The 18,503-nt window shown below is 44.2% G+C and overlaps 1 protein-coding gene across 1 annotated transcript in view; it reads left to right on the top strand.

The window, feature by feature from the left end:
• The first annotated feature begins 7,459 nt into the window (after nt 1-7,459).
• Nucleotides 7,460-18,503, top strand: part of PRKCI (protein kinase C iota) — a 163,021-nt gene continuing 151,977 nt past the window's right edge. Inside the window, exon 1 of the mRNA XM_077488002.1 lies at nt 7,460-7,699. Within this exon, the coding sequence (XP_077344128.1) occupies nt 7,608-7,699 (92 nt within the window). The 5' untranslated portion in view covers nt 7,460-7,607. The remainder of the gene's footprint in view (nt 7,700-18,503) is intronic.

The following is an 18,503-nucleotide window of genomic DNA, read 5'->3' as shown; positions in this document are numbered from 1 at the left end:
GGTATTCATCAGAGAAAATTACTTTACCAAAGTCCAATCCCTGTGCTTTTGCAGAATATCAGTCTGTCCCTTATTCTTTGTTGCTCTTCTTGACATCAGGCCAGCCTCCAAAAGTCTTCTCCTCACTGTGCGTGCCGATGGGCCCACACCTCCCTGCTGCCATTCCTGTGGAAGCTCTGCACTGGTGGTACCTCGATCCCACAGCTGAATGTAAGAGACGATCCTGTCACTTCTTCACATAATTGAAGTTCTTGATGATCTGATAAATGGTTGATTTAGATGCAATCTTAGTAGCAGCAAAAGCCTTGCCTGTGAATCCCTTTTTGTGCAAAGCAATGATGTCTGCACATGTTTTCTTGCAGGTAACCATGGTTAACAGAGGAAGAACAATGATTTCAATCTCCACTCTCCTTTTAAAGCTTCCAGTCTGTTATTCTAATGGACTTAGCATTACAGACTGATTTCCAGCCTTGTCCTCATCAACACTGACACCTGTGTTAACGAGAGAATCACATGATGTCAGCTGGTCCTATTGTGCATTGGCTGAAATGCAGTGGAAATGTTTGTTTTTTTGGGTATTAAGTTTATTTTCATGGCAAAGAGGGACTGCAATTAATTGTAATTCATCTGATTACTCTTCATAACATTATGAAGTATATGCAAATTGCCATCATAAAAACTGAGGCAGCAGACTTTGTGAAAATGAATGCATTCCGTGCATTGAGGTTAAAAATGTTTAGGTGTCAGCTTCCCCCCTCACCACACCTTTTACTTACCTGATCCCTCATTTGATCCAGCACCGTGCACGTCTGCAGCTCTTCTCTTTCCTCACTTCTGGGTCTTGCTGGCTTTGCTGGGGCACCAGGAGCCATTGTCTCCCAGTGCTGTCAATCAAAGTCAGTGACAACGGGGACAGAGCCAAGTCCCATTGTCTGTATCAATTGACGCAGCAGTGGGGCCCGGGTGCAAGCGCGCACAAATTCCTTCATGGAAAGCGGCTTCCCATGGGGGCACTGGACAGAAGGGACCCGAAAAGAGAAGGTTTGCATCGGCTTTGTGCATTTCCATTGCATAGAGCAGGTAAGTATAGACATGTTTGTCATTATTTTTATTTATTTTTTATTTACCTTTACAATCACTTTAACCTCCCTGGTGGTATGATTGTGTCAGATTTTTGAATCTCAAAGCTGTACATTGTTTTGCATAGAAATTTGACCTTTTATATTGTAGGCCTCTAATTCTTAGTAATAAGACACTTAAATCTCTCTAAACAAGAGTCTAGTAGACATCCCGGGTATGATAAAGTTTGAAACACAAAGTCATGAATTATAATATAATAAATAATTATAAAAAATAATAATAATAAAATGAATTTACCCACAATTCACTATCGTTCTATTCTGCAAGTGTTCTAATTTACTATCGCTGTTTTCTAGCTGGTCTAAAACCACTTTTGATGTAAAGAGACACTTTTTGGTTGCTATGGACAATCTCAAGTTTCCAGGCAGAAAGAACAGTATATATATATATATATATATATATATATATATATAATATAAAAGTGCATGCAGGGCACTGGACAAAGCACTAGGGACAGAAGGGTGGTGAAATGATTTGACACCACAGTAGGGTAATCTTACAGATTACAGTGTACTGTATGTGTTATGTATTTTTGTACTTTTTGAATTTGTCACCGTGCTCTGCCCTATGCGTTGCGATGCTCGTAGGGAACGGAGCCCATCACACAGAACATCGAGAGGATGATCCGGTGGAGGACACAGCAGGGGGACATCGCAGGATCCTGGTGACAAGGTAAGTATGCTGAACCAGGATTCTGCAATGCAATCCTGATTGTGGCTTGGGGTTACCGCTAATGGTACTGAAATTTAACCCCTGAGCCACACTTGGGAAATACCGGCAGGGAGGTTAATATTTATTTCATTCTCATAACTTTTGGCCAGGGCTGTAGTATGCACTGCATATTGGCACATTGGGGAAGATTTACTAAAACTGGTGCACCTGTGGATAGTAAACAAACAGCTTCTAGGTTTTATTGTTAAAGCTTGGTTGAACAAGTTGAAGTTAGAAGCAATTGGATATTATGCAAACCTGCACCAGATTCTGTGCAGGAAAAAAGTAGCATGTTGTACTTTTGTTTCTGGAACTTAGGCGCAGTGGAACACATTGTACTGGTGTGAACTATGCCATTGGAACCCATATAATCTACTTTCCATGTGTTTTTGATGCAGTAAAAAAAGCACTGCACTGCATGTGGTGTGAATGGGCCCTTTGGTAAAAAAAAAAAAAAAAACCTCATGGGTGCCGCTCTCCACCCTAGCCACCTCGCCCTATACTTACCTGAGCCCTATCTGGATCCAGCAATTTGCATGAGAGCAGCGACTCTCCTGGGTCTCTCTCCCCTCATTTGCCCACACAGCAGCAGAAGCCGCTGTCAATCACAGCCAGCGAGCCACTGAGGAGAGAGCTGGGAGGGGGGGGGGGGGGCGCTATGCTGCACTCTGTGTTTGAATGTCCATTTACAAGAGCGTGGCTTGGGAGTGTGCCTCCTTGAGTGCCCCCCATAACAAGAGGCTTGCTATTAGGGGGGGCGACCCAAAAAGAAGAGGCTCAGGGCAGCTTTGTGCAAAACGATTGCACAGAGCAGGTAAGTATAACATGTTTGTCACGTCACCACCTTTAGAATCACTTTAAGTTTAATTCCACTTTAAGTGTGCTAGCATGTTGCAGTGACATACATTTTAAAGGTATTATACAATTTTCTTTTTACCAAGCCTGAGGCATTTTTTGAATCTCACTGATGCAGGGTGTTTTCTTCTCCCATTGGTTACAGTCCAGCCCCTCTAAAGTATAAATGATGGTAATTCAGCCCTTTAAAAAGTTTGGAGACCCCTGCCTCAGTGCATTGACTTGCCATTCAAAGTGATTGGCACCACAATCCATAAATCACTTCCCATTGCCGCCTCCCGGCCCTTTAAGAGCTTTTAGATGCCAGAAGGTTGAGGTGAAGATTTGGGTCATGTGACCACTGTGATTGGCTGTCACATGATTGGAAAGGTTCAGAAGTATGCATCAGGAGCTTTCCAGTCCCCAGCAGAGAGAAGTGTTTATGTAGGGCCACATATATGCAGCCCCATGACATTACAGCTCACCCGCAGAGAGGCCGCATACAGTATCTCACAAAAGTAAGTACACCCCTCACACTTTTGTAAATATTTTATTTTATCTTTTCTCGTGCCAACACTGAAGAAATGACACTTTGCTACAATGTAAAGTAGTGAGTGTACAGCTTGTATGACAGTGTAAATTTGTTGTCCCCTCAAAATAACTCAACACACCAAGCTATTAATGTCTAAACCGCCGGCAACAAAAATGAGTACACCCCTAAGTTACAATGTCCAAATTGGGCCCAAAGTGTCAATATTTTGTGTGGCCACCTTTATTTCCAGCACTGCCTTAACCCTCTTGGGCATGGAGTTCACCAGATCTTCACAGGTTGCCACTGGAGTCCTCTTCCACTCGTCCATGACAACATCACAAAGCTGGTGGATGTTAGAGACCTTGCGCTCCTCCACCTTCCATTTGAGGATGCCTCACAGATGCTCAATAGGGTTTAGGTCTGGAGACATGCTTGGGCAGTCCATGACCTTTACCCTCAGCTTCTTTAGCAACGCAGTGGTAGTCCTGGAGGTGTGTTTTGGATTTGTTATCATGTTGGAATACTGCCCTGCAGCCCAGTCTCCGAAAGGAGAGGTTCATACTCCTGGTTCAGTAAGTCACAGTACATGTTGGCATTCATGGTTCCCTCAATGAACTGTAGCTCCCCAGTGCCAGCAGCACTCATGCAGTTCCAGACCATGACACTCCCACCACCATGCTTGACTGTAGACCATACACTTGTCTTTGTACTCCTCATCTGGTTGCCGCCACACAAGCTTGACACCATCTAAACCAAATAAGTTTATCTTGGTCTCATCAGACCAAGGGACATGGTTGCAGTAATCCATGTCCTTAGTCTGCTTGTCTTCAGCAAACTGTTTGCAGGCTTTCTTGTGCATCATCTTTGGAAGAGGCTTCCTTCTAGACATGTGTGCCGTCAATAAATTTGTTTTGTTTCACTCCGTTCTGTATTAGCCGTTAATTTATATTTCGTGTCCGAAATGCAATTTATGAATTTTCGTTAGGTTTGTTAACTTTTCACAATTATGAACATTCGTTATGATGAATTTATCATCATGAAGAGCTCTCGCCATCCCTGTGCTGTGCTCATTATGAGGGGCTCCCAGTGCTGTGCTGACTTCCTGGGTTTATAACTTCAGCATAAACGAATAATCATAATTAACAAAAAATTCTTATTTTGTCCGATTCTGAATCTCCCATCGACTACCAGTACTAGTCTCCCACTCCCATATTAAAAAAGGTAATTTTCCCAATCCTCACTCAGGAGCAGAAGAAAACCTCTGATTGGTCAACAAAACACCAGTCACGTTTCCATTGTAATGGAATTTGGAACCGAAATTCGTAAACGAAATTTCGTATTTCGTACAAAATTCGCAAGCATAACAATTCGTATTTCGGATCCTCAGCAATGTACATAAATTTGTACAAAACTAATTGCACATGTCTACCTTCTGGGATGACAGCCAAGCAGACCAATGTGATGCAGTGTGTGGCGTATGGTCTGAGCACTGACAGGCTGACCCCACCTCTTCAACCTCTGCAGCAATCATAAGTCTATTTCCCAAAGACAACCTCTGGATATGATGCTGAGCATGTGCACTCAACTTCTTTGGTTGACAATGGCGAGGCCTGTTCTGAGTGGAACCCGTCCTGTTAAACTACTGTAAGGTCTTGGCCACCGTGCTGCAACTCAGTTTCAGGGTCTTGATAATCTTCTTATAGCCTGGGCCATCTTTATGTAGAGCAACAATTTTTATTTTTTTCAGATCCTCAGCGAGTTCTTTGCCATGAGGTGCCATGTTGAACTTCCAGACCAGTATGAGCGATAACATCAAATTTAACACACCTGCTCCCCATTCACACCTGAGACCTTGTAACACTAATGAGTCACATGACACTGGGGAGGGAAAATGGCTAATTGGGCCCAATTTGGACATTTTTACTTAGGGGTGTACTCAGTTTTGTTGCCAGCGATTTAGACCTTAATGGCTGTGTGTTGAGTTATTTTGAGGGGACAGCAAATTGACACTGTTATACAAGCTGTACACTCACTACTTTACATTGTAGCAACATGTAATTTCTTCAGTGTTGTCACATGAAGATAGAATAAAATATTTCCAAACATGTGAGGGGTGTATTCAGTTTTGTCAGATACTGTATATGCGTAGGGCCAGCGGGAAGGGGTTAACCAGTGGAAGGAAAAGTGGTTCATCATTGGTGTCAATGGAAGGAATAGTGGCCCATTGTTGAAGTGAGAGGACTAGTCCCTCATATCATTGGGAGCTATGGTGTCCCTAGGGCTCGATTAAAAACAAGCAAAGGGCCCCATCCATCCCAGGGGCTGCAAATTAGAGCCAAAGGATAAAAAAACAGACAGCAATTGATTTTTATGGACAAACATATGTAAATGGATGATCATTCATTTACATCCGTGTTCATACAGTTACATTTTTTAAACGGAACGACCTACATCCAGAGCCGTTGAAACAGCAAGGATGTAAACAGATACCGTCCGTTTACACCTGTTCCATTTATGTCTGCTTTTAGGCAAGGTTATACAATTGTCAACTCTGATTGGTTTATGCAACAACTTTAAAAAAAAAAAAAACGGAAACTAACTGATATTAACTGACATGAACTAACCTTACCTGAAAATTGAGGTAAACTGAAATGACCTGAAAATTGAGGTAAACTGAACACTGATGAACTGACCTAAAAATTGAGGTAAACTGAACCTAACACTGAGGTCAATTGAAATGAAAACTGAGGTAAACTGAAGTGACCTGAAAATTGAGGTAATCTGAACTGAACACTGGGGCCCCTTGCACGGGGTCTTTCCAATCATTTCTGCCTGTCAGTTTTTCAGGCGGACCCCATTGGACCCTCCAATCACTCTATGGATCAACGCATGTAGACTGACACCTGCTGCTATCTGATCCGCTCTTGTCCATGAAATCCGGATGGATCGTGACCCTATTTTCCATCCGTCTGGTGGATCGGATGGGATCAGATGAAAATGAACGGGTGGTTCCGTTTTCATCTGCTCTCCCCATAGAGGAGAGCGGGGCTCTGACAAGTCTGTCTCTGCACAGTGAGCAGTGACGGACCTGTCATTCATCTGCTCAGAGGGGATCAGCAGAGCGATCCCCTACTGAGCAAATCGGAGTTTGCCAGGCGGACCGCCCGTCACTGAAATTACCTCTGAGGTAAACTGACCTGACCTGAAAATTGAGGTAAACTGAATTCAAAATTGAGGTAAACTGAACTGTACAGCCCCTTTCACACGGGTGCCTCTGTGAAGCTGAATTTGCTTGCTCAGCGGGTGGATCTCTCCGTTGAGCAGGAGGATGCCAGGTCCGTGCCCGCTCCACTATGCAGAGTGGACACCGATACAGTCCTGCTCTCCTCTGTGGGGCAATCGAATTGCAACAAACCGCCTGTCCAATTTCATCCAAACCACCAGATGGATGGGGACTAGGATCTGTCTGTCTTTGGCGGACGGGTTCGTATTGGATGGTGGCGATCGGGTGAGCTCAGGCGTGTTCGCACTGTCCGCGTGCAGAGCCCGCCAGGAAGTCGGCGCAGCTAATCACAGGCAGTGAGACATTGCCCCGATGTGCGGCTAAAGAGAGCGGGCAATGTCTCACTGCCTGTGATTAGAGCAGCGCTGTGCCGACTTCCTGGCGGGCTCAGCACATGGACCATGCGAACACGCCTGAGCTCATCCCTAGTGGCAGGTGTCCGCTGACATCTGCCGCTCCATAGAGGTGAATGGAGGGTCCAATCAGGTCCACCTGAAAAACTGACAGATCACCTGTGTGAAAGGGGCCGAAGACAGATGTGCAGACTGATATAAACTGAATTTTCATCTTAGCTAAAACCACGACTGAACAGATGACCCTTGTGAAAGAGGGCACAGGCAATGCAGCTCGGACACACTTGCATTGCAGCACATCACCACATATGGTAACACACTGCTGTGGTGCACTGCACGTCATTTTCTTCTTGGAAATGAATAGGATTCCTGAACACAATACGCTAGGTGTGAATAAGCCCCCATTGTGGCATGGTGTGTCCCTGCTATGACAAGGCACATACAGACTTGTTTCAGTGTTGTGTGTAGAAAGAGTTTGGAGGGCTGTATGGGAGGAATGTTGCGTATTGTATGATGATGTATTACATGGTGACTGCCTCTACCTATCCCGGTAGTGAAGCTGTCGGCAGGGCAGGGCTGTCCCTCCCCCGGATGTGTGTGAGGTGGTGCGGTCTTGCAGGCAGTGCTGGGATTGAGGACTGGAAGAAGGAAGAAGGCGGGGGGAGGCCGCAGGGACTGGTCGCTTCCTCTCCTGGACTGTGTGTGTGTGTGTGTGTGTGAGGTGGACGGACTGTAACTTGCTGTGAGGGAGGACATGCCGACACAGAGGGACAGCACCATGTCCCAGCCAACAGCAGCAGCAGCAGATCATTCCCACCAGGTCCGGGTCAAGGCATACTTCAAAGGGTGAGTGTGCTCGGGGCAGGCTGGGAAAGCAGGGGATGGGTCGGGGCAGGAAGAGATCTGAGGGATCATCCTGTACAGGACTGGAGGGGATCCTGTGTGTGCTCATTGGAGGTGACACTTCCAGTAGAGTTACAGATGACCTGTGATTGGACTGATCTGGGGACACATGGGGACCACTTACTATGGGGGACTCCTTTCACTGCTTCATCAAAGTCATATTAACCCACAAATGGAATAGATTGCACGTGTTTGTTGAGCACAAGTTCACACCTGTGTGTTGGCATGCTTGTATCCCCCCCCGTAATATGTAAAGGGTTAATGTGCATTGTGATGATATGCGTTACCATTGTGAAAAAGTAGGGCTTGCTCTTGTTTCCAGTAGGAATCCTCAGCAGTGTAGAGTGCGCCCGTTCAATCATTTTTACAGGTCCTTGCATTGCCATGCGTTCAAAAGAATGCGCCAAGATGTGAAGTGAACAGACCCTTGAAGTGGTGGCTGCATTAGTTTTCTTTGGGTTTTTTCTTACCTGGCTGGTAACACACTTCCTGTCTAAGCTGACTATACAATCTGATTATACATTTTCCTCTAAGGCCCTTTCCACACTGGGTAGGCTCCGATGGAGTCCACCTGCTCAGTGGTAAGGATGAGCTCCGGCATGTTGGCACAGCCCACATGCAGAGTCCTCCAGGAAGTCGGCGCAGCGCTGTGCTAATCGCAGGCAGTGAGACATTTCCCGATCTCTGCAGCCACGCATTGGGACAATTTCTCACTTCCTGTGATTAGCGCTATGCAGTGTTGACCTCCTGGGGGGCTCTGCATGTGGGCTGTCCGAACACTCCTGAGCTCATCCTTAATCAGTGGGGAATCTATCCACTGAGCCCCCCTGAGCAGACATAGCCTGTTCTCTATGGGTGGTTGGATGTAAACAGGCCGCCAGTCTGTTCACACCAGTTTGCCATCCAATCAGATCCACTGGACAGATCCCCATCCATCTGTTTTTATCGGGTGTCAACATACACATGTCCATTGGCACCCATCTCTCCATATAGGAGACTTTGTCTACTATGGTGACATGTGTGACCCCTCTCTATCAGAACACACCGGTCAGCAATTGCAGCCATTGGCTTAGGTAGGTCCTCATACTACATAGTTTTAGTAAACCTAAAGTTGAGTGTAAAGAGATTGTATGGTGAGTCTTAGCCCTTGAACACATGGTCGGAGATTCCGTCGGAATGTGTCCGATCGGACCGTATTGTCGGATAATCCGACAGTGTGTGGTCTGCATCGGACTGTTTCCGTCGGAATATCCGACGGACCAAGTTTTCCAACTTGTCTATAAAATTTTCCGACAACATGCTCCAATCGGACATACTCCGATCATGTGTAGCCTACTCCGACGGACAAAGTGCCACGCATGCTCAGATCAAATTCCTAGACCAAAGCTATTGGCTACTAGCCTGAATGTAGTCCCGTCGTAACAAAATAACGTCACCACGTTACGTACAATCTGATTTTCCGACAACTTTGTCGGACCGTGTGTATGCAACAGTTTCGGACAAAATCCATCGGACAAAATCCAACGGATTTGGTTGTTAGAATTTCCGACCGTGTGTACAAGGGCTTAGGATGTCTCCACTCTGGATGGAGGTGCAACGGCATCACCCTTGGACGGCAGCATTGTCCATCTATGGGGAGGCTAGTGTTAAGCCCCATACACATGTACCAAAAGTCATCTGGTTCAGCAGGAATCGGCTGACTTTCTGTATATGTTCAACAGAAGACGGTCTACTGGTTATGCTGGAAAACTAGCATTCAATCAGCACATGCTGCCAATGGCTGCAAGAGCTGATCAGTGTAATCTGGCAGTCCCCCTCATCAGAATACAATAGCACAGTGGGAGAGATCCCTGCGTCGCACATCGTTGTGTGGATGTGGGTATCTGTTTTTTTTTTTTTCTTCTCTGGTTCAACCCGATGACAGAAAAAAGAGAACGTGTCTACCCAGCCTAAAATACAAGAGCAGATTGAGATGGTCTTAACAATTTAAAGTTGAACTCCAGATTAGACTTTTTTTTTTTTTTTTTTTTTTTTTTAGCAGTTAATAGTTTTCTTTCCTTTTGTATAGGGATCTTTTCCCATGGGACATTCTTGCTCCGTTATTTGTCTGCATTTTGACAAGAGGTTTGTTGACCTCTCTTGGATCTATAGGCTGCTGAACGTGAACCGACTTGTCTGTTTACATCAAGCTACTTCCAATTCCATTCAGAAAAGAATGCAGTCCTTTTCTCTTTTTATTTTTTATTTTTTTGCCAGACACAAATGGACTCATAGGTATGTGGATATGAGCAGACACATGTTTGTTTACATCAGCCTTCCCATAGTTTTGCATGGAGCTTCCAGTCAGGTCCCCCTGAAAAACTGACAGGTGGACTTGATCATAAAGCTCATGTGAAAGGTCCCTAAACCCTGTTTCACATGCAGCTTATATAAGAGCAGTGTGTACAGCAAGCTTTGACAAAGCTTAGCCAAACTATCGTCAAGCTTTTTTGAAGCTTTTAACCACTTAAGGACCAAGCCTCTTTCTGAGATTTGGTGTTTACAAGTTAAAAACCTTTTTTTTTTTTTTGCTAGGAAATTACTTGTAACCCCAAAACATTATTTATATATTTCTTCTAATACCCTAGAGCAGGGATCCTCAAACTACAGCCCTCCAGCTGTTGCGGAACTACACATCCCATGAGGCATTGTAAAACTCTGACGTTCACAGACATGACTAGGCATGATGGGAATTGTAGTTCTGGAACAACTGGAGGGCCATAGTTTGAAGACCCCTGCCCTAGAGAATAAAATGGTGGTTGTTGAAATACTTTCTGTCGTTTGCGCAGCAGTCTTACAAGCGCATTTGTTGGAAAAAATAGATTTTCTGCATAAAAAAACAAGACTACAGTAAAGGTAGCCCAATTTTTTCATATTGTGAACGATAATGTTACGCCAAGCAAATTGACACCCAACATGTCACGCTTCAAAATTGTGCCCGTTCGTGGAATGGCGACAGACTTTTACCCTTAAAAATCTCCACGTTTAAAAAATTCTATAGGTTGCATGTTTTGAGTTACAGAGGAGGGCTAGGGCTAGAATTATTGATTTTGCTCTAACGATCGTGGAGATACCCCACGTGTGGTTTGAACACATGCAAGCTCGGTGGGACGGGGTGTGTTAAAATATCTTTTTTTTTCTTATTTATTTTACTTTTCTTTTCCCTTTTTTCTTTTTCCCCCCTGTTCTGTCACTTTTATTCCTATTACAAGGAATATGAAAATCCCATGTAATAGAAAAAAAAGCATGACAGGATCTCTTAAGCACTTCCGGACCTCCACACATCGATATATACGTCCTAAATTTGAACTGGAATATCATTGTTACGGCCGGCGGTCCGGTTTCCGGCGGGAGTGGTTAAAGTGGAACAGTATTAATATTCTTAAAAATATAAAAATTTGAAAAAAACTTTTTTTTTTTTTTACCTTACCAGAAACCCCTGTTACTAGGCAGTCTTTCTAATCTGCCTCTTCCTACTCCGCAGTGATCTTCGGTCTTCTCTGCTCCTCGTGTTGTCTTCTGGGTAATGGGGCACGCTGTGTTCTGGGAACTGTGTGTTTCCTAACACAGCGCGTCCCATTCACAAAGTGCAGCGTGACAGGAAACGGGCAGTGAAGCCGCAAGGCTCCACTGCCTGTTTCCCTTAGTGAGGATGGCAGCGCCGGGACCCGAGAGCCGAAGGACGGTACGGGTCAGCCTCAGGCGGCCGACATCGCGGGCGCCCTGGAAAGGTAAGTTTCCTTAAAAAAAAAAAAAAAAAAAAGTAGCTGTTGATTTTTAATATCTGCTGACTTTAAAAAAAAAAAAAAATTCCCGCTGGAACACCCCTTTAAGAAGTTCTGAAGCCTGCTAGCAGCTTGTTTAAAGTGGTTTAATTTTATTTAAATGAATGAAAATTGACCCCTCTCAGTGTAAATGATTTTTTTTTTTTCAAATCTCCAACTGCTACTTTGGTGTCTGTTTATGAAGCAGTGAAAAAATGTAACTGCTTCATTCTCCGGCATTCCCAGGAGGAGATCGTTCTCTGTGTGCCAGTTTATGAAGCTTTGTAGATCGCTTCTCCTTTGGAGGAGCAAAGTGATTTACAAATGCTTCAAACAGTGGAGAAAGGCCCTGATACTGGAATCTCGTGAGATTACAGTACCAGAAATTCACTGAAACACAGAGATGTCAGTTTATTAAGCAGTGATAAATGATTGCTGCTCAGTACATAGATGGTGTGGTTAATGCTAATAATAAATAAAAAAAAAAAGATATACACATAAATATGACAGGGGGACATGGTTACTGTCTTGGGGGTCTAATCGAGGAAGAAGGAAGTTAATAATCTTCCTTCTTCCCCCTCAGATCCCTTGGGATTCTCTTCACTCCCCGATTTCCACCTCTGAGTTGATGATTCAGAGAGTGTGAATTCTGACTCTGCTCGCCAGTGAAGCGCTGAGATCGCAGCTTCATAAACTGGCTGTTTCTGTGTCAGTCAATGAGGAGTCTCAGTGTGTGGGAGAACATGTTCAAACTAGTTCTGCCCCGAATTATCTCTGTTTCTTGAACCGTTTATGGACTGGGATCACCGCTGTTCAACGCTTCATAAACGGACACCTTAGTTTGGACAGTTTAGTCTGTTCTAGGAAGATGAAAAATAACAAACATGTTATACTTACCTCCACTGTGCAGCTCGTTTTGCACAGAGTGGCCCCGAACCTGCTCCTCTGGGGTCCCTCGGCGGCTGTCCCTTCTTCCTCCCGCAGGTGCTTCTCACGTTCATGCGAGCTCCCTCGCATGGGGAGAAGCATCTGCGGGCGCGCTCCTGTGATACAGCCGGCGGCTATAGCCGCTCGCTGTATCACACGGCCCCGCCCCCGGCGCTCCGCGTCAGTGGTTGTGATTGACAGCAGCGCGAGCCAATGGCTGCGCTGCTTTCCATTCATCCACTCCAGCCAATCAGCGGCCAGGCTGAACAGTGGAAAGGAGGTCGGGGGACGAGCGTGGGACTTTCGAGGGGGGAGGTAAGTAAAGCGGGGGGGCTGGGGGTGCAGGCACTGTCAGATGTTTTTTCACCTTAATGCATAGAATGCATTAAGGTGAAAAAACATTTACCTTTACAACCCCTTTAAGCTATTTTTTTTTTATGGCAACACCACTTTAAACTGGATTTTTTTCTTGTAGTATTTGCAAATGGATTTATATATATCTGTGTGTGTATATGTATATACTTTAATCACATTATTGATATTCTATGCTATTTGTACTATGTTGTGCCAGATGTTATGGGCTCCTAGTTGTTGCGGCCCCAGAGTTCCTGTTCTTCTTTTTGCAGGGTATGTGATTTGATTTATGAGAGTAAAGCCATTCAGAGGTAAATTTGCTTTGAACATAAATTTTGAAAAATCATACCATCAGTGACTCAACAGATTTTGTTAGCCCTTAAAAATGTTTGGTTGCCACGGCAATGATTTGAATTGTAACCTTCAGTTTTTCGATGTGCAGAGAGATGTAATGTTTATGCATGGGACACTGCCACATTCCATATAAAAATGTTTGTAACAAACAATAGAAGTTCTACTTCCCAATAAAACTTGACTAGCACGTGGACGTTAGACAAAGGACAATTTATTTATTTATTTTTTCTTATGGAAACCACATTTACTGTTGGAAATTAATTCGTTCAGATGATAAAGGAGAAACGGTTTAAAGCAATCAGCATATTGACCCCATTCGTTATTGGACATTTATTTTGAATGACATTTGACCCATGCATGGCTAGTTTAGGAGCCCGTTCACACTATGTGCAGTGGCTGGAATTTCTATGCTCCTGATCAATGCCAATCACCACAAGGGCATATAGTATAGCTGCACAATTAATCGTTAAAAAATTGTGATCTTGATTCTACCCCCCTGATGATCTCTGTTGCAGAGTTTGCAGATTCTCTCATATAACAAGTGGAGAGACTTATCTGCTCACTCAGCTGTGAAAAGAAAACATCCGGGCAGTCTGCCAAGTTTTTTCACAACCTGTAAATGCAGGAAGTTTAACCACTTAAAGTGGAGGGCCACCCAAAAAAAAGAAATTAACATTCATAAAAAATAAAAATAAAAATGAAAAAAAAAGTTTTTTTTACTTACCAGAAACCCCTGTTGCTAGGCAGTCTTCCTAATCTGCCTCTTCCTATTCCGCAGAGCTTCCTCCTCTTCGGCGAGCTGTCCTGTTGTCTTCTGGTGCATGTGTGTGTCTCAGAAAACAACAGGGCCATTCACAAAATGCTATAAGATGGCGGCATCGGCACCTGATCCGATGGACAGATCGGCCTCGGGCGGCCGACATTGTGGGCTTGCTGGACAGGTAAGTGCCCTTATTAAAAGTCAGTAGCTACAGTGTTTGTAGCTGTTGACTTTTAAAAAATCAACTGGAACAGCGCTTTAAAGCCTAAAATCTTTTTCTGACACTTGTTTCTTAAGTTAAAATCGATATTTTTGCTAGAAAATTACTTGGAATCCCCAAACATTATATATATTTTATCACAGACCCTAGGGAATAAAATGTCAATTGCTGCAATATTTTATGTCACACTTGTATTTGTCCAGCAGTCTTTCAAAATTACACTTAAATGGATAAAAAAAACAGTAAAGTTAGCCCAATTAGTTTTGTTTTAATGTGAAAGATTTTACGCCGCGAGAATCGTGATCTATCTTCTAAGCAAAAAAAATAGTGATTTTCATTTTAGCCAGAATCGTGCAGCTCTAGCATATAGAAAACAATTGTTTTTATCACACCATAATTGCTCTATTGTTTATCAAATCTATATTTTCAGTAATCGAATTCAGTTTAGTACACTCAAGCTCAATATATTTCCAATTTCTTTGGTAAGATATAAAAGATGAAGCTGCGAATGGTAAATGGATATCAAATTTGTCAAACCTCCAAAATTGTGTGCGCCTGGAAAATTGTGAAAAACTATGGTACCCAAAGTTGTCTATAGACGACTCTTTGAAAGACATTACAGCATATCCCTTTAGAGTTACCAGTGAATGACCCTAGAAGGCCTAGAATTATTGCTCACACTTGGCATATGTGCCTTTCCCTAGTGTCTCGATAGTCATTGCTTGCCTGCATACATTTTGTTGGGTTATGTTTTATTTTATTTCATTAAACTTTGTTTTTCATCTTTTTTGCTATCGCTAGGAGGCTGACAAGTCCCCCTGTGTACTAGCATAGTGTAGGTCACAGGTTCTCTTTTAGGAAATAGGGGTGTCTCTTAGACCTCTAACGCTTTCTGTTGAGGCTAGTCTAACACAGACTTTCCTTTTGGCCAGAGCAGCTGGAAATTGACAGCTCTGAAATCAAAAGTGCTCAGAGCTGAGCTCTTCTGGATGTATACAACACAGGGAAGATCAGCAGATGGATGTTTACTCATCTCCTGCCAATCTCTATCAGCTGCCCTTATCACTTTTATAAGAAAACGGACAGCCAGAAGTACTGTAAAGCTTTCAACAAACTACTGATACTTCAGGTGATGTATTAGTTATGTTGGCGGCAGCCGTGCCAGAGCCGTTTTTGCCTTTTTTTTTTTTTTGCACACTTAAAACATTTTTTAGGTCTGAGAATTTAGTTAAAACCATCAAACCTTAACCACTTGCCGCCCGCCCTATAACAGATACACAGCTGCATAGTGGTTTCAAAATCCTGACCGGACGTCATATGACGTGATCACGGCGATCCTTGTTGCGGGGTGTCAGTCTGACGACGGAGACTCTTTGCCACGTGATCAGCCGTGTCCAATCACGGCTGATCACAGTGTAAATAGGAAGAGCCGGTGATCAGCTTTTCCTCACTCGCGTCTGTCAGACACGAGTAGAGGAGAGCCGATAGCCTGTCAGAGGGGGTCTGTGCTGATCGATTATCAGCACAGCCCCCCCCCCCCCGAGGATGCCCACACTGGACCGCCAGGGACGCCACCAGGGATGCCCAGGGCAAGGTATGCCACCTTAGACCACCAGGGATTCCACTCAGTGCCACAATGCCAATCAGTGCCCACAATGGGCATCACTGATTGGCATGCATTATTGTTTGGCACTCATTGGCATCCATTAGTACAGTATAATACAATACAATGCCGCCTATCAGTTCCCACCTGTGCCGCCTATCAGTGCCCACCTGTGCCGCCAATCCATGCCGCCCATCAGTGCCACATATCGGTGTCCATCAATGACCCCTCATTGGTGCCACCTTATCATTGCCCATCAGTGTAACCCCATCAGTGCCCATCAGTGAAGGAGAAAACTTACTTATTTACAAAGTTTTGAAACTGAAACAAAAAAAAACTTTTTTTTTTCAAAGTTTTCAGTATTTTTTTTATTTGTTTAGCAAAAAATAAAAACCGTAGAGGTGATCAAATACCATCAAAAGAAAGCTCCATTTGTGGGAAAAAAATTATAAAAATTTCATTTGGGTACAGTGTAGGATGACCGCGCAATGGTCATTCAAAGTGCGACATCGCTGAAAGCTCAAAATTGGTCTGGGCAGGAAGGTGTTTAAGTGCCTAGTATTGAAGTGGTTAATTATATGTAGCGCCGGGCTCCTGAAGAGCACGTGCTATGTTTTGTAAATTAAGTTTTTTCTAAGACCATAGTTGGGTTTTGGGGTTGATTTCAGTAAATTATGGTTTTAACATCAGTTTGGCTGGACTGTACTATGTTCTGCCTGGTCATGGGTGTAGGTGTCACCTTTTGGCAGGCATTGGAACGCAGTCTGGTTGGATGCATTGGGTACCAATCTCTCTCTCTCTGAGCCAATCAGCGGGTACGTTGTCTCGCTGTATATTCTGGGAAGATGCTGAGATCATGTGGTTCTGGTCCAGGAGTATGTACTGACTCCTTGGTCCTGGTCCTCCTGACCAGCCCCCAGAGACCCTCATGGCCTGGGGTGCAGATCCATCAATTTCCGAGTCTCAGATGGCTAGCCCGAGGCACGGTAACTGGAAGGAGGGTTCCGAGGTGGTCTGGTGCTGTCTCAGGTTTGGAGAGGCCCAGCAACTGAAAACACAACCAGGGGAGGACTTTTCAGAAGGACTCTCCTCCGCCAATGCCGATGGATCCGGTAAGCGGTGGAGGGCTCTGGAGCGCGGAGTGAGGGCCCCTCTACTGCTGCTGATTAAATTGATCTTGTGGGGAATCTGCTGCAGAGACCACTCTTATCGGAAAGCGGACCGCCGGCTGAAGAGGAGGATACCGGGGTTATGGCAGCTAGCTGCTGCCATAACAACGATATACCTCTTCAATGTTAGGACGTATATCGGTGTGCGGCGACACTTAGCTACACTTTAAAAGCCCCCTACTATTCTAGAGTTTTTGCTCTCACTCTTGCATGTCCAGCGATACATAAGATGTGTAGTGCAAGTAATGTTTTTATACGTAGGCTCTCTTGAGGGGTGTGTTTACATTTGTATGTGGGGGCACGGTGGGCTCAGATTTATTAGGAGGGGTTTAAGCCCTTGGACGTAACTTTATTTTTTGACATAGGTTCTCTTTGATGAGACATTTTGGAAATGGGGGGCCCTTTACACTTCAGGGGGGTCAAAGAAAAGCAGTTGTCTAATCCCTTTCATCCGAAACTGACATTTTGACTTGTGAAAGATGCACACGTTTCTGGCTGCTGTAGCCAGGAGTGTAACCCCCCCCCCCCCACTGATACAAGCCTTACATTAGCGCAGGGCTTGTCAAATCCCAGGTTGCCATGGTGACTAGAAATCGCATCCTGGCTCCTAGACTTTTGCAGGCCATCCTCATCCTCCTCCCACTTGCCGACCACGCTATAGCTGAAAGAAGTCTACAGCATGGTCGTCCACTTCTGGAAGCGTCTCAATTGATGTCCCCCAGAGCCTGTGCCCTCGAGCTGCACATTGGGCACACTCTGTGGCATCACTTTGTCTTCTAGACACAGCTGATCAAGGTAAAGGGCCATTCGCAGTGGTCCTTTGGACACAGCTGATCACATGCTAAACACAGCTGATCGTATGTAAACAAATGCTGACTATCTGCATTTTTTTTTTTGTCCCCTTGGCGCTGTCACAACACGAGGAAAGGACAGAAACTAAAACTTTTTTTTAAAAAAAAAGGAAGGGGTTAAAAGTGGTTAAAAAAAAACTGGCTCCTTAATTCAAAGCAAACTTGAGTACTGCATTAGTGACCGTAACAGTTACAGTCCAAATAGGTTTTTATTTTTTTTTCATTTTAGATAGCATAAGGAATATTTAGGTAAGATCCTCCTCATGTTTTTTTTTTTTTTTTCAGTTTTGTCGAGATTTCCTCTCCCAGAGGCAATATGCAGGAAGTAAGAGTAGATCGCTCCAAAGAATGAAGATCTGTCCCTATAGATCACATTCGCACCTGCGCGTTCATGTGCAAAAATGCACACCACACTTGCAGTGCCACTGCTTGTTAATGGGACCCCAAATGTGGGCAGCAAAAATGCTTTTCATTACGTTAAAAATTGTGGTGTTCCATAAAAAAAAAAGTGTAAAGTGCAGATGTGAATGGGGCCTTAGACAGTTGTTACAAGAACAACTTTACCTGCTGGGAGATTTACCCTCATCTTTTGTTCCTGTGACATTTCAAAAATTGGATTTCCCATCACTTCCTGTGTGGAAGACAATGGTCACTAAACCAAATAGAGAGGGCAAATTTCCCCATCAGGGGCATTGACCGCAATAAA

The sequence above is a fragment of the Lithobates pipiens genome, unplaced genomic scaffold (genome assembly GCF_037356315.1).
Source record: "Lithobates pipiens isolate NorthernLeopardFrog02 unplaced genomic scaffold, aLitPip1_a1.2 Scaffold_18, whole genome shotgun sequence".
NCBI classification, from domain to species: domain Eukaryota; kingdom Metazoa; phylum Chordata; class Amphibia; order Anura; family Ranidae; genus Lithobates; species Lithobates pipiens.
Note: the sequence above shows the minus strand (reverse complement) of the source record. Positions and strands in the feature narration are given on the sequence as shown.